General features: G+C 39.4%; 2 protein-coding genes across 2 annotated transcripts in view; both read right to left on the bottom strand.

Annotated features, from left to right (window-relative positions):
• Positions 1-534: 534 nt before the first annotated feature.
• Positions 535-6070, bottom strand: LOC132894871 (vitelline membrane outer layer protein 1-like). The gene is made up of 4 exons (XM_060934994.1): positions 5873-6070; positions 3936-4069; positions 1254-1370; positions 535-718 (listed from the first exon to the last, which is right to left on the bottom strand). Exons 1-4 carry the CDS (start codon positions 6068-6070, stop codon positions 535-537), a joined length of 633 nt encoding a protein of 210 aa, XP_060790977.1.
• An 871-nt stretch (positions 6071-6941) lies between these two features.
• c12h18orf54 (chromosome 12 C18orf54 homolog) overlaps positions 6942-22062 on the bottom strand; it is a 30146-nt gene continuing 15025 nt past the window's right edge. The window contains exons 3-8 of the mRNA XM_060935578.1: positions 20370-20975; positions 20101-20257; positions 17390-17465; positions 16614-16805; positions 12138-12196; positions 6942-8127 (exon numbers count right to left, since the gene is read on the bottom strand). Coding sequence (XP_060791561.1) covers positions 8052-8127; positions 12138-12196; positions 16614-16805; positions 17390-17465; positions 20101-20257; positions 20370-20975 — 1166 coding nt within the window. The 3' untranslated portion in view covers positions 6942-8051. The remainder of the gene's footprint in view (positions 8128-12137; positions 12197-16613; positions 16806-17389; positions 17466-20100; positions 20258-20369; positions 20976-22062) is intronic.

Genomic DNA, 22062 nt, shown 5'->3' with positions numbered 1-22062 from the left:
TGACCTGGCGACTTGTCCAGGGTGTGCCCCACCTTTGGCCCGTAGTCAGCTGGGATAGGCTCCAGCTTGCCTGCGACCCTGTAGAACAGGATAAAGCGGCTAGAGATAATGAGATGAGATGAGATCTTCTAGCGCCAGTACTTGAAGAGAGCAGTGAAAGAAAAGAATATGAAGAAACATACATATTGGATCCACCTTTTGTTAGTTTATTTTTTATTTTTTGTCTCATCACACACTGGTTCAGAGGAAATAATAAATGAACACCCAAAGAAACTGATTAACAAAATACTTAGTAGCATCTGCAGTTTCTGAATATAATATGACAAATGAAAAGAAAAAACCTTTAACTGTCTTGGCAGTCACCAGATTTCAACCCAGTTAAACATCTTTGAGAGATTTTGGACCAATGTGATTTTGGACCATCATTGAGACAAAATCTTTCAGGGAAAAATGGTCTATATCCCTTCAATACAGCTCCAGAGATTTGTAGAATCATTGCACACACACACACACACACACACACCGCTTTGCACTTTATTCGCAGCAGTAGAATCGCACATCATTCAGTGCTGTGTCGTCTCCCACGCCTTTTGGTTCCTCTACGATTGTTTGGATTCCACAGATGCCTATTCCTAGACACGGGTCACTCCATGAGCCCCAGTCACCCCAAGACATTCCTTTGCCTTTTATTTCCTCATCATCTCTACTGCATTTAAACCTGGTAAATAATAAGCAGGTTTGATATATTTAGTCTAATATACAATAGTTGTATGTGATGATATATTGAGAAAAGTGATACATGAGAAAAGTATTTAAAAAGGAGAAGTGGGATTAAATCATGTGCAATTTATTGCACAAATCTTACCATCACATGCAGGTTGCTTGTACTGTATATTGGGAAAATGCCAGCATTTTTGCGTGTTCATTTTTTTCATATGCTCCTTTTAGCCAGTCATCTTTGAGTATAATATATGATGAAACCTATCAGGGGTGGGTTTCCCAAAAGCCTCTTAATGCTAAGAGCATCTTAACTAGGAGAGAGAGTGTTCATTGTGCTGCTCGTGCTACCATTTAACGATGATCTTTGTGCTATGATGCTTTTTGGGAAACTCGGCACAGTGCGGCAAGTCGGCACCCAGACTCTCCCTCCATTCGCAAACAAACTGCATATGATGTTGTTGAGATGTAATTTGCTGAGGTTGCCTAGATGTGTGTGCTAAAATTATTGTGTAATATCAAGATCATGTGATTACTTGATATTATTTGCTGCTGTATCGTCCCAGAAGGTTCCTTGGTAAGGTTCCACACGTAGTTGAAAACTGTTTAACATCCCAGATTTACACCACTTAATATCTGTCCATGTACCCCAGCTGGAAAAATACAACACAAACATGTATACTGTTAAATGTTTTCCTGTATTTGGTTGTTGAAATCTGAAAATGTTAAGGTTGAAAAGAAAAAAAAATCCAGCCAAATACTTTAAGTAGTGATTTGTAATACTATGTTTATTGAAACATTTCACGGCTGTTGTGAAATGTGAAAAACAGCCACTATAATACCAGTGCCATCAAAAGCATCAGTGACTCAGTCCACATCACCCGCATGACCATAATGTGCTTTAAGACACTGACACAGATATATATCAAAAGTACGATGTCACCCTCGATTACCGCCAGTATGCAAACCAAGCCAAGAAAGGATGCTATCTCCTCTGTTCTACATTCTACCCTTTCCCACCTTCAGAAAATGTTTATCAGAATGCCGTTCCCCTAAATGAAGTACAGCATTCAACACAATAATCCAAAGTAAACTGGTCTCCAAGTTCCATGACCTAGGCCTTACAAATGGCTCCTGACAAAATGCCATCAATCATTCAGACTTTGAACACATCAATCCTGCACTCTAGCACTCAACACTAGTGCTCTCCGTGACTCTGTGTTCCTGTCTACAACACCAACACTATCATAACGTATGCAGATGACACCCCAGTCAAAGGGATCTCTGACAATAATGAATCATCTTATCGTCTTACAGGGAGTTCAGAGCCTAGCAATGTGGTGCTCAGAGAACAGTTTGTCTCTCAACACCAACAAAACTAAGGACTTAATTATCAACTTCAGGAGAGGTAGTGAGGAACCTGCTCCAATCTACATTAAAGAAAACAATATCAAGTGTATACTTGGCTACTGCATCTCAACATGATACACCAGCTGCACTGCCCTGGAAGGAGTTGTCAGCAATGCACAAAGAGTCTTTGGAACTCAGCTCCTGGCTCTTGAGGAAATCTACAACGCCTTCTGCCTAAACAGAGCAACCACCATCTCCAGTGGTTCAACATAACCCTGCCACCACTCCTACACTCTCCTGCCTTCTGAGAGGTGCACCTCCTGTTGAGGATGCTAGGATTGTTTCCTCGGTTGGCACTGTGGCAGCCACAGTGGTAGTAACTTTGGACACATTATCACATGTTGGTCTTCTCAGACAGTGTGGTGACAGTCAGACATATCAATCATTAGGATGGAATGAGGTGTGACAGCTTTTTACACATCCAAAAAAGCTTTTCTGGTCCATCCATGAGAGCAACACATCTACAAGGGATGTACGTTGGTACAGTAGCCATTCAAGAGAGTAGCATCTGCACACAAGATGTGGTGTTCCAAATCTGGGAAAGGTTTCACATGGTGCAATTGGACCTTGTTGTTGACACTAAGTCAACCCATTGTTGATTGTGGTTTGCTGATTGTGGCAGAGTGATACAGGATGCACTGGCCAATCATTGATCTCATTGCTTACTATACGTCTTTGTGACAATGAGAAGTGACCTCGATGTGGCTTTGTTTTCACAGGTGACCACTGCAGTACATCAGCACCACGGACACAGCAGCTTGGGCTCATAAACTAATTACAACCTTTCGGACAGGGACACGGAGCTGCTATCCACCACAATCCACTAAGACCTTGTTGTGGGATCTACCTTGTGCTGGACTCCATTAAGACCCATCCTTATGAGTCTGTGCACTTTGCTAGCAATCACTTTAGCAAAAAAGAGTAGGAAAACTGCATGCTCTGGAAAGAAGCTCATCTTGTATGTATTGGTGGCCAGATGACTCTGAAGTGATCTTATGGTTTCCCAAGGCCACCAAACCCAACTGATTGACCTTTGTTGTAAATCGATTGATTGACCTTGCAGGTAAAATACCCAGCCACTGGGGTTGCGCAAGCCAGTGCATACTTAGTGCCAGTCCCAAGCCCAGATAGATTGGGGAGGGTTGCATCAGGAAGGGCATGCAGTGTAAAAACCTATGCCAAATCAAATATGCGGATCATGCGGACCACTGTGGTGACCCCTAATGGGAGCAGCCGAAAGAAGAAGCAGAAGAAGATGAAGAAGAAGTAGTAGACCTTGCAGTGTTCTATGAAGGCAAGCAAGCAGAGCATTCCTTGTTGTGGCCAGAATGCATCAAACAATATTTAAACCAGATGGTGGCCAACTCTGACCAACTGTTCACCTTTTATGGAGGAAAGACATGAAGGTCTTCCTTGTCTATCCAGAGGCTGGCCCACTGGTTAGTAGCACCATAGTCTATGGTGGAAATGCCACCCAACAAGGAGCATTTGCTCCTCAGGGGCACCCAGGATTTCTGCTTTGCTGCTAACTAGGCACCACTGTGCACTTTCTCCAGATCCTATAAAATTATCACCTCTCACACTGTAGTGTTCATCTCTGAACATGCTTCCAATACATCATCCAGGTGATTCTCACTGCCTGATAGTTAGGAGGGGTGAAATTGAACACTAGTTGTGTATGCAACTATGGTTCGATGACAAGAGACTGTCTTTTGTAATGTCATTGTTAGAAACTTAATAACAAAGAAATGGAAAAGGCCAGACTTCTCAGGGATAATACAGAATGAAATGGGATTTAAAACACATACCTTCCAGTGTCTGATTGTACTGTGGCATAGTCAGAGTATGGTCCTGACCCTTTAGGTGAATTAATGCAATGAAGACGAATTCCATTTAGTGCAGTGTTATCACCAATTAGCAGAGATTCCCAGTAACCTGCAACCTAAAAACACATATTTACGATAGAAAATATTATTAACTGTATTTTTCTATACTAAATATTATATATTTCTCAGCCTGTTGTCACTGCAACCCACACAACCCACAAAAGCAGAAGGAAATGAATGAATGAATGAATGAATATTCCAATGTAGCTGCAAGCACCGATGCAAGTGGCCAAGCAGACCAGTAGGGCACAGTTGCCATGGAAACTTTACATCATTTTGTCAAGGTCATCACTGTATGCCTTCACAGCAAGTTTCATGTCAAATGACCAAAGGTTGGCCGAAATATGAGCTCATTTCCTGTTTGGAAGCTTCAGTGCCTAATTCAATAGGTTGTAAGGGACGAATGGTTTTAAAACTAAAAAAAAAAAAAACCCTCATCTAATAGTTTTCGTGAGACTTTGTCTACAGATCATCTGCATTATGCTTGGTGACGATTCAACAAGGTTTGTGACTACTGAAAATTTTTTAAAGTTTTTGATTAAATCCAATATGCCAGCCACATAAACTTGGTCAACATGATTGGTTATCATGTCCTGTCCTTGTGATCTCTTAAGACATCATCAGGTATAAAGCCACTTTTATAAGGCCAAAACATTAAAAGGTATTAGGGGGGAAAAAACATGCTTTTGCTTATTGCAGCATACCCCCAGTGGTCAAATGACCAAAACATTTTTTGAACATAGGTTTAGCTGATATATTTTGTGAGGTTTGGTCCAAAGATCATCTGTGCTAAATTTGGTGAAGGTTTGACAAAATTTGTGGCCTGTGAAATTTTTGTATTCCTTTCGATAAAATCCAATATGGCAGCTGCATCAATTAGGTTGACATGATAAATTGCCATGTCTTGGCCTTGGAACCTCCCATGGTATTACCAGACACATTTTTTTTAAAAGGCAAACACATCAACAGTTATTAGCCAAAATGCATTTTTTGTTAAATGACATTTTTTGTGCTTCTTCAAAATCGGGATCCGAGTCCATGTACCAAGTTTGGTTTTAATACATCAAAGTGCTGCTGAGATATGACTTCACTTCCTGTTTGGCAGCTTTGCCATTAATTTTGATTGGCTGTAATGGGTGAATGCTTTCGTAAATCATCAAGACAGCAAAAAAAATTTTGTGAGGCTTGGTCAAAATTTCGTGAGGACTGGAAAAAATTTGTGGCCTGTGAAAACTTCTCAGGGTTTTTGATAAAATCCAATATGGCAGAAAATGACATCATGGGGTGCATTGAATTCGGCTTGATCCAAGGAATCCAATGGTTTTGAAAATTGGGCATATGGTTCAAAAGTTACGTGCATACAGGCACCTCCAAACTTGACCTGTTGGTGGTGCTAGAGCGCTCAAGGGTCTAATATCAAACTTGGTGAAAAGAATCATGGGACCATCCCCAGTCAGTGTCCCAAATTTCAAAACTTTTTACTATACAGTTCTAGAGGCTGCCATAGACACCCTTGTCTAGCCAGAAGAAGAAAAAGAAACACCATGGGTGCCGATGCAGCTTTGCTGCTTGGTCCCCAATATTTGGCATACAGAAAAATAGTTCACTTTTAAAACTAATGGTTACATTGTATGCGTTGTAAGAATTGATTTAGTAACAAATTTGCATTAAAGCTGCCCATTAAAGTTGCATTTCAATGTTGTTGACTAAATTCTTTTAAAAAGGCAATCAAAATTGTAATAAGCATCAAGAAAATAATATCAACAGTTTTTCTGTTGTAATTGGTGAGAAAATGGAAAGTAATTTGATAAATAAACCTGTGTTTAGTGGCAAAACAAAACTAAACACTGAACACTCACCTTAAGACTAAAGCCTGCAGCATAGTAACCCCTTGGACACATTTCCTTAAGACCCCATGTGCCCCAGCGTTGTCCATTATCCACAAATAACAGTGATTCATAGGGCCTGTCGGCACTTCGCTGAGCTCTTTCTCCCTTTACATGGCATCCAAATAATGCCAGAAAAACAATCAGTGTACTGCAAACTAGCCGATGCATTGGTGCTGCCTTGGCTGATTTACTTGGTTGATTACTCGGCTGTACTTTCTTCCTTTCCTAGCTCTCTCCTTGTAGTCTAGAGAGGTTCTGACTCACACTTTGGCCATATCATATTTTGTCTATTGATTTTTCTCGCTGAACTGTTTTTGAAAACCTTGATCGAGGACACAGTTCACAAACAGAGACTTTGATCCTAAACTTTAAGTCCTTAAAGAGATTTGAAACCTTTAAGTAATTATATCTCATATCTAGTGTTAAACCAAATACTAGAACGCAGAACCTCTCCGTTATTTTATATTGTTTACATTATTGATTTAGAATTTCTGTGCCTTCTGTCAGTTTTTTTTTTGTGTGTGTGTTGATTAGACCTAATTTCAGCTAGCCAGTAGTCAGAACCTAGCTACTCACATGGAATAAATGTCCTGCTTAAAACATCTACTAAACAATTGTCGTAAACAATAGCTGGTTTCACCTAACATCTCATATTATGACAGAATGCCAAGTATGGGTTTTGTAATATATATATATTTATTTATTATAAAGGAGTTCATATGCTGCTTTCAGAGTTAATCACTAAGCATTTGTAAACACAGCGAAAAATCAACATACTCACATGTTTATCCAGTAGAAGCAGTTTATTTTTCTGCTTTTCTTGTTATGCACAGTGTAGATGGGAGGACCAAAAAAATGCACTAGAAGAAATTCCCTGATTTAAATTTATTAAAGATATTTAAATATTACTTCTCAATGTATTATGCAAAGTATCTAATTGTTTTCTAACTATTTTTGTTTACCGGTAACCTGCGTTTGCCAGGTTTTGACAAAGCAAGAGGTGACACGTGCAGGTTGATATAAAACAGTGGTTTATTATCAAAAATGAGATGAGACAAAAACAGCAGGTGGAAGCAAAGTAAGAAAACAGGCACAAAGGTATATAATAAGCAGAGAACAATAACCAATGGATGAAAGTAAAAATTAAACATGTAAACAGACCAGAAGGCAAACAAGATGTAGAAATGAACTAAAAGCGCTACAGTGAATGAATACGTAACGGATGAAACACGGAGAACAGGGCGGGGACTTGGTTATGGACTGGGGATTCTGGGAACCGGAGTTCCTGGAGCTCAGGGTGTTTGTGAGAACAGTCTTCTTACTCTGAACACAATTCTAACTTTATCGTGTAACGGTTTTATTTTTTCAGGGTCATTACACTTCCTGACAGTGCTATGTGCTATTTAAATTCCATGTGCTATTAGCTAGGTAAATCTAGCTATAAAAATAAAATGTCAAAAAAAAAAAAAAAATCAACAACCAACCTCTTAAGTGTTTTGACTGAAGCGTCCACTTATTATTCACTTAAGAGGTGTGTAGAATAAATAAATAATGTAGATTTCTGATATACACTGTAAATTCTAATTAGGTAACTTTACTTAAAAAGCATGCCTTAAAAACTAAGTGAAGTAGAACAGATATTGTAGGTTGTACTAACAAATGCTTATTTATTTTCACAGCATACAATTCCTATTCCGCTTACTGTTTTTTACGATCCCATATAAATGAACTCTCTACTGTTTTAAAAACAGTGTTAACCCCCCCCCCCACACACACACACACAAATTCTATGGAACACAATTTATCAATGATAATTATCATTAGTCATTCTCATAACTATCACTCAGTGTATTCTCACCCATTAGTCCATATTTACTGTATATTTTAAAAATATCATCAGTTACTGGATGAGAATACACTGCACTCACGATGATGCCTTGTAATTCAATAGCAAACGACAGAACATTAGACGTTTCGAAAATACAGTACTATCCATGAGATAGTGAGGTTAATTAAAGACAAGTCATCATAAGGCACTGCAGTTAAAGTAATATAAATAAACTAAATAATCATAATATCAGACTCAACGTGACCCACATATAGAAACAGTCAGTTTGATATTCCCTGAGGAAATCACAAGACATTTGTGCTATACTCCATCTACAGACATTCTCTCGTTCATTTCAGCCACAAGGTTTTTCAGCCTTCCAAGGTGGTGCAGGGCTCTAAAATCAAAGAAAGTAAAAACATCAACACATGCAAGACCTTAAAAAAAAAAAAAAAAAGTTGATGTGTGAAATAAGGAATGAAATAAAATACTTGGCCATGTGCTGTTATAGAAAATAATCAGCGACGAGGCGGCATTGATTATTTTTCAGTAACAGCATATGGAGAAGAGTTTTATCCCCCCACCCAAACGAAGTTTGGCGGGGGATATAGAAATGGGTTCCATCTAGGGGTGGCACGGTTCACAAAAGTCGCGGTTCGGTACGTATTGTGGTTTGAGGTCTGCGGTTCGATACGTATTGCGTTTTTTTTTAAAAATCTTAAGTACTCTGTATTTGGGCATATAGCCTACTATTTACCTTAAGTAAACATAGTTTAGGATACAGCATTTAAGAGAGGTTAAAATTATAGTTACAATGAAATAATCATGCACAAACTGAGTTTGAGTTGACATAAGCACATTTTATGAACAATCTTTATGAAAAGCCAGGTAGTATTTTGAAACAGCAAGAGGGAAGACATGGATGATTTCAACAGCTTTTTTTATTTACTACAGTATTTATACAAAGTGTCAGGAGTGTTTGCTGCCATGTTGTGGCATCTAGAGGAACCAGGTGTCTTTTGTCACATACAGAGTTTTCATAATTGGAAGAAATAAAAATGAGTTCTTAAAGCTTACTTTTGAACAGATGTGTTAAAACTTAAACTTTTATGTGGCGACCAACCAACCACCTATATACAAAAACCGAATCAAAAACTCTTCTAATCCCTGAGAGTGAGGATGTATTTTTTCACTTGAAATTAAAGTGCAGTGTTTTGAAACGTATGGCTGGATTTCTTATCTAATCTTAAAGTGCCACTGTATTCTTAGAACGATTTATAACAAAATACACACAGCCAATATAAAATATTGCAATAAAACCAATCACTGCATTGTTTAAAACAAACCTCCCCTCCCCTCGCCGGAAAAAAAAAAATCTAGTTCGCCCATTATCCTGTGTCATTCTGAGATGCGCAGATAGACAGTAAAGGGAATTCGGAATTCCCTTTACTGTCTATCTGCGCATCTCAGAATGACACAGAATAATGGGCGAACTAGATTTTTTTTTTTCCGGGCGCCGCGGTACGCCGGAAATCCGGCGCGGCGCCGGAACGCTATCACCCCTGTTCGCGCGAAAGAGAACCACGTGGTTTCATACGGGCATTCGGCTTTTTTTTTTGGCGAACGTCTTAAATAGGGGTACCGCGGTTTATACGCGTATTGCACCACAACAGGCGTATCGTACGGTTCGGTTTTTTTCCCATAACTGTGCCAAGCCTAGTTCCATCCGTCCAGTCATGTTTGCGTTTCCGGGCCATATCTTTAAAACTACTGAAGATATCTTCATGAAACTTTCTATACATATCAAGCAACATGTAAACTCGTGCCTTTTGCTACTTTGGATTTTTGAAAAAAAGAAACCAACAATTTTTTTCTTCAAATTTTTACATAGAAAATAGATTTTGACTTAGTTCCTAAGAGCAAGGTTCATTTCCAGAGCATATATCCAAAACTATTCATGATACAGATTTGAAACTTGGTGTACATGTTAACAAGGTGATGTAGATGTGCCTTTTCATACTAAGAAATTAGAGACATTTTAATTTTTCATGTTTCCTTGAAAACAATTTCAGACTTAGTCTCTCAGGTTAGTCTTGGCGGTAGGTTTTGTTTCTGGCGCAGAACTTGAAAACTATGAGTGGTATGGTCTTGAAAGTTGGTAAATGTGTTGATTAAGTAATATATACTAGTGCATCTCAAAAAATTAGAATACCATGAAAAAGTTCCTTTTTTTCATAATTTAATTCAAAAAGGTAAACTTTCATATATTCTATATTCATTACATGTAAAGTGAAATATTTAAAGCCTTTTTTGTTTTAATTTTGATGATTATGGCTTATAGCTCATGAAAATCAGAAATCCAGTATCTCAAATTATTAGAATATTCCCTAAGATCCATCAAAAAAAGGATTTACAATACAGAAATGTCCAACTTCTGAAAAGTATATTCATTTATACACTCAATACTTGGTTGGGGCTCCTTTACCATGAATTACTGTATCAGTGCGGTGTGGCATGGAGGTGATCAGTCTGTGGCACTGCTGAGGTGTTATTGAAGCCCAGGTTGCTTTGATAGTGGCCTTCAGCGTATCTGTATTTTTGGGTCGGGTGTTTCTCATCTTCCTCTTGACAATACCCCATAGATTCTCTATGGGGTTCAGGTCAGGCAAGTTGGCTGGCCAATCAAACACAGTAATATCATGGTCAGCAAACCATTTGGTAGTAGTTTTGGCACTGTGGGTAGGTGCGAAGTCCTGCTGGAAAAGGAAATCAGCATCTCCAAAAAGCTTGTCAGCAGATGGAAGCATGAGGTGCTCTAAAATCTCCTGGTAGATGGCTGTGTTGACTTTGGACTTGATAAAATACAGTGGACCAACACCAGCAGATGACATGGCACCCCAAATCATCACAGACTGTGGCTTCACACTGGGCTTCAAACACCTTGGATTCTGTGCCTCTCCACTCTTCCTCCAGACTCTAGAACTGTGATTTCCAAATTAAATGCATAATGTACTTTCATCTGCAAAGAGGACTTTGGACCACTGAGCAACAGTCCATTTCTTTCTCTCCTTAGCCCAGATAAGACACTTCTGACATTGTCTCTGGCTCAGGAGTAGCTTGATATTAGGAATGCGAAAGTTGTATCCCCTTTCTTGAAGACGTCTGTTCGTGATGGGTCTTGATACACTGACACCAGCCTCAGTCCACTCCTTGTGAAGCTCTCCCAAGTTCTTGAATCAACTTTTCTTGACAATCCTCTCAAGACTGCGGCCATCCCTGTTGCTTGTGCACCTTTTCCAGCCACCCTTTTCAGCAATGACCTTTTGTGGCTTACCCTCCTTGTGGAGGGCATCAGTGATCATCTTCTGGACAACAGTTAAGTCAGCAGTCTTCCCCATGATTGTGGTTGGGTGTACTGAACTAGACCAAGAGATACACTGTGTTCATACTGTTTTACTCAAACTCGAAATGAAATATTCTAATATTTTGAGATGGGTTTTTTATGTTTTTGTACTGTATGCCATACTGATTAAAATTAAAATAGAAAAATGCTTGAAACATTTTAGTTTAATGTGTATTGAGTCTATAATATATAACATTTTCACTTTCTTAAATAACTGATGGAAAATATTGAACTTTTTCACAATATTCTAATTTTTTGAGATGCACTAGTATGTGCGTTTTGATACGAAGAAATTTGAGAAATTTTTATTTTTAGCTCACCTGGACCAAAGGTCCAGTGGGTTTATACTATGGGCTGCTGAGGTCAGTGTAAAGAGGTTGGGTTAGTTTCCTGCAGCAGAACTTGAAAAACTTGATAAATAATATCTTGAAACTTGGTATATATTTGGTATATAGGGCGGGGGATAGAAATGACTCTGTCCACTTGTTATTCTTTTTATACAACTGCAATTTTTAATCAACACTCAAAATGTAGAACAAAATGTTAGATGTTTTAGAAGTTTATTTTAAAGTTTAATGTGGAACGTTCAAGAAACAAGGTCTTGTCATAAGTTACATTATAACAGCTAAACAGTCATTCCATCAACCAGCCTTTAAAAAGACAAAAATGCAGCTTGTCGTATTACAAAAAACCCCCAAAATATCAGAAAACATGAAGTTAGAGCTTTACCTCTGACTGTTATAAAGTGCTGACACCAGAGACTCTTTCCAAAAATGCTTAATAAACATCTCTTTACATAAAATTGCGTCCACATCCAATATAGAACAAATCCTTTCTATATTTGTTACTATAGAAACGATGAGCACATTAATATAAAACGTACAGCCTGCACTATTGTCCAAGCTGCTATTAAATTATTCATCTTCTGACCAATCAGTATCAAGCATTCACCAGTGTTGTGCTATAATGCAAATAGAATGAATCATTCAAAACACTTAACTGACCTTTTTAATGATTGTCCACCAGGAGCTAAATCATAATCTTCAATACCTGGTTGAGGAACCTGGAAAAAAACAAAAAAACAAAAACAGACGATGTTAGTGTCATATGTAGTTGAGCTGTATGCATTTCCTTTCAGGTGTATGCTCTGAAAGTCTATTTTCAGTCCGCATTTGAACATCTGGCTGACACACTATGTGCTTAATTTTCTTTAAATAATTGTGATATCAGGCAGCGCGGTGGTGTAGTGGTTAGCACAGTCGCCTCACACCAAGAAGGTCTTGGGTTCGAGCTCAGTAGCCAACGAGGGCCTTTCTGTGCGGAGTTTGCATGTTCTCCCCGTGTCCGCGTGGGTTTCCTCCAGGTGCTCCGGTTTCCCCCACAGTCCAAAGACATGCAGGTTAGGTTAACTGGTGACTCTAATGGCCCTTTTCCACTACCCTTTTTCAGCTCACTTCAGCTCGCTTCAGCCCGACACGGCTCGCGTTTCGACTACCAAAAACCAGCACGACTCGGCTCGCTTCAGCCCTGCTTAGCCCCTAAAACTCGCACGGTTTTGGAGTGGGGCTGAAGCGAGCCAAAGCGAGCCGAGTGAGGCTGGGGGCGTGAGCAGACACTCCCCTGTGCACTGATTGGTGAGGAGGAGTGTCCTCACATGCCCACACACGCCCCGCGAGCGCGCTGGGATCTGTAAACACCGCAAACCCAGAAGGAGAATAATTACGAATTACGAGAATTTCTGAAGCCTTATGCGCCTCGCCTCATCTATACGCTCTTGCCAGTATCTGTCCGCGTTGTCGGTGACAACAAGCCACAGCACCAAGACCAGCAACACTAACGACTCCATGTCCTCCATGTTTATTGTTTACTATTCGGGTCGTGAGACTACCGCTTAAAAGCTCACTGATGTCACTGTTTGCGCTGCTTAACGACATCACCTGACGTCCACCCACTTTCGCTAACTCCACCCAATGTGTCCACCCACTTCCAGCCAGCACGGTTCAGCGCGGTTGTAGTCGAAATGCAACTCCAACAGCCCCACTCAGCCCGACTCAGCACGGCACGGCTCAGCCCGACTCAGGCGCGTTTGTAGTGGAAAAGCGGCATAAATTGACCGTAGGTGTGAATGGTTGTTTGTCTCTATTGCCCCTTTTCCACCAAAGCAGTTCCAGGGCTGGTTCGGGGCCCGTGCTTAGTTTGGAACTGGGTTTTCTGTTTTCACTGACAAAGAACTGGCTCTGGGGCCAGAAAAACCGGTTCCAGGCTAGCACCAACTCTCTGCTGGGCCAGAGGAAAGAACCGCTTACGTCAGCGGGGGGGCAGAGTTGTTAAGACCAACAACAATAACAAGACCGCGAAAGATCGCCATTTTTAAGCGACGAGAAGCAGCAGCTGTACAAACGCGAAGTCATCCATTATTATTGTTGTTGTTGCTGCTGCTTCTTCCGTGTTGGTTTTGCTTTGATATTTGCGCCAAGGTTTATGTAAACGTAGCGCCGTAACTGACGTATACAGCGACGTAACTGACATATACAGCGACGTAATGACGTGGCTTCCCTTAGCACCGCAAGCTATGGAAAAGCAAACTGGTTCTCAGCTGGCTCGCAAGTTGAACGAGTTGTGAACCAGCACCGGCCCCGAACCAGCCCTGGAACTGATTTGGTGGAAAAGGGGTACATGTGTCAGCCCTGCGATGACCTGGCGACTTGTCCAGGGTGTACCCTGCCCATAGTCAGCAGGGATAGGTTTCAGCTTGCCTGCGACCTTGTAGAACAGGATAAGCGGCTACAGATAATGGATGGATGGATGACATAAATATGCACAGTAGGGGGCGGTGTCACACGTACCAAACAAGGATGCACAGAAAACATAAAACAAAGAAGAAAGTCTAGTTTGTAGTAAAAGTAAAGGGCTGTATTGGATAAAGAAGAATAAAATCTATACTGAACTTGAGGATCTTTTTTGTATTACGTTAATTCCTACAGAAGAAAAACATGCTGTTTTTCAAATAACGTGTAAAATAATGTGTTTTGGACTGTAAGGAGAACTTTATCTTGCTTTCTTCGTGCACATCTTCATATCTCAAAATGCTAGAACAGCTATTCTACATTTCTTTTGTGCTTTTTTATGGCTTGAGTTTTGACACATAGTTGAGAATCTGGAGATAGGCATGTTGACTTCACTGCGAGCTACGATGAACTCCTTTTCTGCATTACGACGCAAATACATCTTTATATGGTATGTAACATTTTGGAAGGAGTCTCCAGTGTCAGAGCTTTGTAACACTCAGAGGTAAAGCTGTAACTTGAAGGTTTCCAAGATGCGAGAGAAAAAGGCTACTGAGGAAGGACAGTTTATAGCTGCTATTACATAAGCGATAACAACTACTAACTTTTTCCTGGATGTTCCACATAACTATAAATGGACAAAACGTACGTGGTGCTTTAACAAATAACACATCGTCAGCGTTGGCTAATAAAACACTTCAATACATGCTTTGGGGCATGTTTAACCCCTTCAGTGCCCTTGGACGAGTCACGTATGTCATGAAATCTTTTACCGCTGTGCCTTGTGACGTACACTACTCGTCATAAACACCTTTTATGTACCTTACATGGCACATTACTTTTACTTCACAGTGGCACATACAGTGGTGCTTGAAAGTTTGTGAACCCTTTAGAATTTTCTATATTTCTGCATAAATATGACCTAAAACATCATCAGATTTTCACACAAGTCCTAAAAGTAGATAAAGAGAACCCAGTTAAACAAATGAGACAAAAATATTATACTTGGTCATTTATTTATTGAGGAAAATGATCCAATATTACATATCTGTGAGTGGCAAAAGTATGTGAACCTTTGCTTTCAGTATCTGGTGTGACCCCCTTGTGCAGCAATAACTGCAACTAAATGTTTCCAGTAACTGTTGATCAGTCCTGCACACCGGCTTGGAGGAATTTTAGCCCGTTCCTCCATGCAGAACAGCTTCAACTCTGGGATGTTGGTGGGTTTCCTCACATGAACTGCTCGCTTCAGGTCCTTCCACAAAATTTCGATTGGATTAAGGTCAGGACTTTGACTTGGCCATTACAAAACATTAACTTTATTCTTCTTTAACCATTCTTTGGTAGAACGACTTGTGTGCTTAGGGTCGTTGTCTTGCTGCATGACCCACCTTCTCTTGAGATTCAGTTCATGGACAGATGTCCTGACATTTTCCTTTAGAATTCGCTGGTATAATTCAGAATTCATTGTTCCATCAATGATGGCAAGCTGTTCTGGCCCAGATGCAGTAAAACAGGCTCAAACCATGATACTACCACCACCATGTTTCACAGATGGGATAAGGTTCTTATGCTGGAATGGAATGTTTTTCTTTCTCCAAACGTAACGCTTCTCATTTAAACCAAAAAGTTCTATTTTGGTCTCATCCATCCACAAAACATTTTTCCAATAGCCTTCTGGCTTGTCCACGTGATCTTTAGCAAACTGCAGACGAGCAGTAATGTTCTTTTTGGAGAGCAGTGGCTTTCTCCTTGCAACCCTGCCATGCACACCATTGTTGTTCAGTGTTTTCCTGATGGTGGACTCATGAACATTAACATTATCCAACGTGAGCGAGGCCTTCAGTCACTTAGAAGTTACCCTGGGGTCCTTTGTGACCTCACCGACTATTATACACCTTGCTCTTGGAGTGATCTTTGTTGGTTGACCACTCCTGGGGAGGTAACAATGGTCTTGAATTTCCTCCATTTGTACACAATCTGTCTGACTGTGGATTGGTGGAGTCCAAACTCTTTAGAGATGGTTTTATAACCTTTTCCAGCCTGATGAACATCAACAACGCTTTTTCTGAGATCCTCAGAAATCTCCTTTATTCGTGCCATGATACACTTCCACAAACATGTGTTGTGAAGATCAGACTTTGATAGATCCCTGTTCTTTAAATAAAACAGGGTGCCCACTCACACCTGATTGTCATCCCATTGATTGAAAACACCTGACTCTAATTTCACCTTCAAATTAACTGCTAATCCTAGGGGTTCACATACTTTTGCCACTCACAGATGTGTAATATTGGATCATTTTCCTCAATAAATAAATGACCAAATATAATATTTTTGTCTCATTTGTTTAACGGGGTTCTCTTTATCTACTTTTAGGACTTGTGTGAAAATCTGATGATGTTTTAGGTCATATTAATACAAAAATATAGAAAATTCTAAAGGGTTCACAAACTTTCAAGCACCACTGTACGAATTACAGTCATTGCCTAAAACATTCTTCCGTCATAAGGCGCAGCGGGCAAAGATTTCATGACGTACGTGACTCGTCCAAGGGCATTGAAGGGGTTAAGACAACATACCCCTTACGTGATAGCTATATACGCTAATTAACTCATTAATTTAATCAGTTTGGTAAAATTCATTTTCAAATTCACTTATATTTTGGTAGTGGACTTGTAGAGTTTTCTGTACCTCATCGTTGTCAGGGTTTTCGATTTGTATTTGGTGATCTGAGACAGGTCTGCTGGAAATGTTTTGTATTTCATCCTTTTGTTGTGTTACTCTCTGCTCCACAGCCTGGAGGTTGAACAGCATTTGTTTTAGGGCTTCAACTGGACCAGGGTGTTTCCTGCTGCTGTAGCCTGAAGAGAATGAGCCTGAAGACTGAGAGACACATTAGGAAAAAGGAATTTGAGTATGTATTATCATTATAAAAAGATCAGTAACCTTGAAAATGCTGATTTAAGAATTTACATCGGTCACATCCAAACTATTTTAACATGGCCTTGGTAAGGTTCCTGCCCTTTAGTTGAATCAACATTTTAAGTGCTCTTACATTGTTTTATAAAGTTGAGTAAGGTTTGTTTCGCAAGAAACCGTGTAGACTTCTGGAGTAGAACTTTTACAAACGGTATTGTGAGTTAACCAAATTTCCTTTCTGAACAACATAAAACAGCAGATGAAGCTGTTTATATGTGTAAACAATGTACCATTTACTCCGTCTAAATTGTTTTTATTACTCTTACTCTGAGCGGAATTTTGTTACTTTATTCTTCTGACTAGAAGCTGATACAGTTCTGTAAAGAAAATCGAGTACATCTCCACGGAACCATTTTAACCACAGTATGATTCCTCCCCTTGTGTTGCAAGTGCATAATTCTTTGACACAGATGACACCCCCTTCTGAGTCCTTACATACGGGAATAAACAAGGCTATGAAATGCAGAGACCAACAGATTTGTTTTTACCTTCTCTTTTTTATGCATCTGAGATTCATCAGCAGTTATTTGCTCCACAGTGCAGCCTACTGGTACTGGAGACTTACTGCAACATGAGAAAATAATAAAAATGGATAATTAAAATGTGACCATTCTACATAAAATATGTGCATTTTAAAGGTTAAATGTGAGGCAGAATGTCAATTATAGAAAAAGCCAAAAAACAAAATTATGAAAAACTGTTTTGACCAAAAATGAGTTTTCAATAATACGGGGGTTTTCAAAGTGTGGGAGAGTCAGCCCCCCCCTCAGAGAGCAAATAAACAGCAGTGCCCCCCTTACAATTTTTGTTGTTGCTATACTTAATGTTCCATTCGTATTTTTAAAAAATGGTTGTTGTACACATTTTTCTTTTTTTCTGTTTCACATTTTAAACATCTGTGCTTTTTAAAACATCTTGTTTTACACATTTTAAACATCTCATAGCATCGTTAGCTAGCACCTCTTGGCAGACAACACACTGTGGCAGTGGAGCATCTTCAGATCCAGTCCATGAAAATCCAAACTTTAAATAATCGTGGTCATACTTCCTTCTTTTTCCAGTCCCCCCAGGATTTCGCGGGCCTTTTTTGTGATTGTTGCGGGCTAAAATGTCTGATGTTGCGGGGGGTTTTCCAAAAAAATTGCGATGAAAGTTGTGGTGTTTTTTAGGTTTTTGTTGCGATTACATTACGGGAGGAAGTGAAAGTTGCGAGAAATTGTTGCGATTTTCTCTTTTTGTGATTAAAATTGAGTGATATGTTAAATATTAAGTTAAGTTATTACTGAAAAACTATTGATTAAAAAAAACAAAAGACACTGAGAAATGGTCCTATAAACAACTTTACCAATATAAAAGATTACCAGGACTACAAAAATGCAGAAAAACAGGCTTTACTTATCCAAATGCACCTGTTGGTTCAAAAGTTAAAGTGCATAGAACCTCACAGCACAACATGAAGTTACCTTAAAATATAATATGCCTCAACTTTCATGTAAGAAAAAAAAACCTATTAGTACTAGTACTGTGTGCAGGCAGTCTCTCCTGAAGACTAAATTAAACAATAATTATAAACTAATAAAATAAATGGCTCAGGCTTCATAGAAGAAAAAAAACAATTTGAACAGAATCTCACAGTATGATGCTGAAGCTGCCTAAACAATGGAAAATAAAATACCATTTTGGCAAAAATGTTGGCATCCATTAATGTCTTGTATTAAGTAAAAAAATAATGTAAAGTGCACACAGTCCTTCACTGTAAACATAACACACTTTCAGTAACAGAATTTAAGCCTACATAAACACTGACTCACACATCATGCAATGTTGCCAGATACTGCTGACGTTTTCCAGCCCAAAATATGTTCAAAACCCGCCAAAATGCACTTGAAACCACCCAATCTGGCAACACTGCGCATGCTGCTTCTCTTGAACGTATACACGGAAGTAAGGCGGAAGGTAGTTTGTCGACGTCACCTCAAGACGACGCCAACGATTGGTCAAATTTGCGGGAAAGTTGCGGTGATTGGATATAATTGCAACACCGCCATGAATTCGCGGGGATTGGTTGAATTTGCGCTGAAGTTGCAAATCGCAACATCCTGGAGGCTCTGTTTTTTTGCTTGGCCCAGACTCTGTCTCCTCACTCACTGTAGCTTTAGGTACTAAAAATCGATCCATTTTGTCTCTGGCAAAGGCTAGCTGAAGTTCGCTAAATGTCCGCAATAGTAACTTATTCTGGTTTATTTTTCCTCACGTTGCGCCCCCCCTGAAGAACTCTGGCGCCCCCCAGGGGGGGGCGCGCCCCACACTTTGAAAAGCCCTGCAATAATATAAAACAACACACAGGTCTAAGTAGTGTTAATGTAAGGGTTGATATATATGACATTACACGGTTGCGCGAAAATATAAAAGTTTATCTTCGTGTGGTGAATATATTCATGAGTGAGCAAAGCGAACAAGTGAAAATATTTTCAACATGAGAAGATAAACTTCATATCTTCGTACCACTGTGTAATGTTCTTTATATTACATGGACAAATCCACACCAAAAAACCCTACAAGTTAATTAAAAGAATTTTAATTTTGAACTGGTTTGCCATTTTGACAACGCGTGTCCAATCAGTAGGAAAACACTGGGAGTGATGTCATTGGAGTCAAATATCTGGAATTATTCTACGTACACGACACTTTTTCCATGGGATAAAAACATGCGTTCTATTCCCTTCTAGTGGGTTTCATTCAATTGGTTTGGCAGCATGCAATATTGTTAGCATATCGCTTGTCCTATATGTATTATGTCACTCTACCCAATGGAGAATGAACGTTGAATATGGTTTATGATATTGCATGGCTGTCAAGACAACATGACATCGCATGTCGGAGACGTAAAACTTCCCTGCTAGCGAGCAACTGTGACAATTTGTAAACAAACATGGCCACCATGTTTGCTTCGTTAAATATAGAATATTTTAAGAGAATTTTGAAAAAGAATGATGTTGAACACCCGAAAGGAATGTATAATAATAATAATAATAATAATAATATTATCGACTGGCTTTTTGTCATGGTATATCAGATATATTCCATTCAACTAGCATGATATTGAACTAAAATACGAGTGGTGTATTTCCCAGTAAAACACCCATTTCCATATAATATATTACCATATGTTTTGAAAAGACAGTGTAAATTGACCTACAACGTGACTGGAAGATTGTCCCATGAGCGCTCAGCCTCTAAAAGCTCCTCTGTGTTTCCTGGACTGCCATGCTGCTCTTTATCTGAACCGTAGAAACCCAAAGAAGGGGACTTCAACACATCTTCCGCCCTTTGAATAAGTGAGCCGATCTTATCGCCTGAGAAGAGGCGCAGAGATTTCATTAGAAAAACAAAGAAGACAAAACATTTTGCACTTTACATTTGGCAAATAAATAGTTTTTAATTATGAAAACACCTCATCTCACAGACCTCTAAAAGGCTCTCCATTTTCACCAGTTTGACCTATGAGGTTCTCTTGATTTTTCAGCTCCTCGTGACTTTCACCAGTGTCCTGCTCCAGCTTGTTTACCCACTGAGCCCTAACATCAACGTCATATTCATCCAACCAGGCTGGGTACTTCAGATCAGGAATGCTAGTCAAGCCAGAACATTCCATCTCTGACTTGCAACTGGTCATCCATCTTGGAAGGTGATGGGATGAAATAGAGTGCTGTTTCTTTGTTTTTGTGGACATAAAAGAGTTGGAGTGGAGAGGTTCATGCTTAAATTTCAAACTTCCCATCAGTAAATCGTCCACACACAGAGTTCTTGATGCAGAAGAACAAGTTGATGACTTATTTGGGGCTTCAGCAGGCCTGGATCGAGACCAGGCACTCGAGTTAGTGCTTTTCCCAAGCCTGGAACTTTCTAATCGGGAGAGAAAAGCTGAAGTGCGGGTCACAGGAAGAGAACCGTCAACGGGAAGTAGCAGCAGATCATCGGTGGTCATGCTGATAGGGTCCGATTCCCTGCGTTTTGAAGCAGTGGGAAGCTTCAAGAAGTACAACTCTTGGTCTGTAAGACTTTCTCTTAGCACTGTAAAGAAAACAAGAAAACTATTAAAAACATTCGAGTAGCAATGTCACTCCTTTATATAGCACCTTTCTTTCCTTTTCTCTCAGCCTTCCTTTTTTTTAGTATTTTATATACATCATTTTAGTGTAGCATCAGTAGTTTACATGTGGTAATAGTGAGTATTTTTAATTCACTAATTTCTAAGCGATGAAAAGAATGAGAAATAGCAGAGTGGCTGGACTTCATACGAGATAATCTCACTTATGTAATTAGTAAGGTAAAAAGGGACGAAAACATACACATCTCATTAGTTTCTGATCATGAGTTTTACATTTATATGATAAAATCTCACAAAATTATGAATAGAAAATACCACAAAGTTCATCAGATCTTGCGCAGCTTCACTGACAAAGCTCATGTCACTATTGTATAACTTATGATATAAGTAACAAAACATATTTAAAGCTGTACTGCCTTTCAGATTTTTCAAGTGTAGGTCATAAAAAGAATTTTCCACCCGGTTATTTTTGTTTAGTGGACCGAAAGCTACTGAATCACAGACTTCCAATTTTATTAGTTTTCTTTTAAAAACAGAACAATTAATGAATTTAGAGCCATGTGGCCCCAAATTCTCAGCTACTTTTTCCTGCTTCACCATGACGCAATACAAGATCACGTGGTGGGCTTTCCCTGTTCACGCAAGGCATTGTGGGATACAAATCTGAAACAGGAGAGAAAAATGAAGGACGCGAATGAAACGTGAAAGACCGACTACAGTAACGGAAAGCGAGAAGAAAAGACGTTATGTTATATATGAAGGAAAGGAAACGCAGGACCAAACTAATAAATATCGGCGGTCAGTGAGCACCTCGGTGTGATCAGCTGTTCGTTTAGTGACAGAATGATATAACTGTCAGTGCACGCTCAAAGGTAAACCTGCGCATGCGCACATGGACTTCCTCTGTCTGCTTGACTGCGTGAAGTGAGCGATTTCATGCACATTATTTGCTCGGGAATCCCTTCAAATTAAATAACTTCCCAGCCACAGAATGGCCTGATTTTTTTTTTTTTAGATATTACAGAAATAAACATATTACAATGACCAAAT

The sequence above is a fragment of the Neoarius graeffei genome, chromosome 12 (assembly GCF_027579695.1).
Source record: "Neoarius graeffei isolate fNeoGra1 chromosome 12, fNeoGra1.pri, whole genome shotgun sequence".
Classification (NCBI taxonomy): Eukaryota; Metazoa; Chordata; class Actinopteri; order Siluriformes; family Ariidae; genus Neoarius; species Neoarius graeffei.
This window is presented reverse-complemented; position numbering and strand designations above follow the sequence as displayed.

Bases quoted from the DNA above. Each gene is read 5' to 3' on its own strand.
- LOC132894871 (XM_060934994.1), bottom strand. From the start codon at position 6,070: ATGCATCGGCTAGTTTGCAGTACACTGATTGTTTTTCTGGCATTATTT. The intron at 1,371-3,935 runs GTATGTGTTTTA...GTATTTTTCCAG, and splicing joins GTACAATCAGACACTGGAAG to CTGGGGTACATGGACAGATA. The intron at 719-1,253 runs GTAATCACATGA...ATTATTTACCAG, and splicing joins ACAGCAGCAAATAATATCAA to GTTTAAATGCAGTAGAGATG.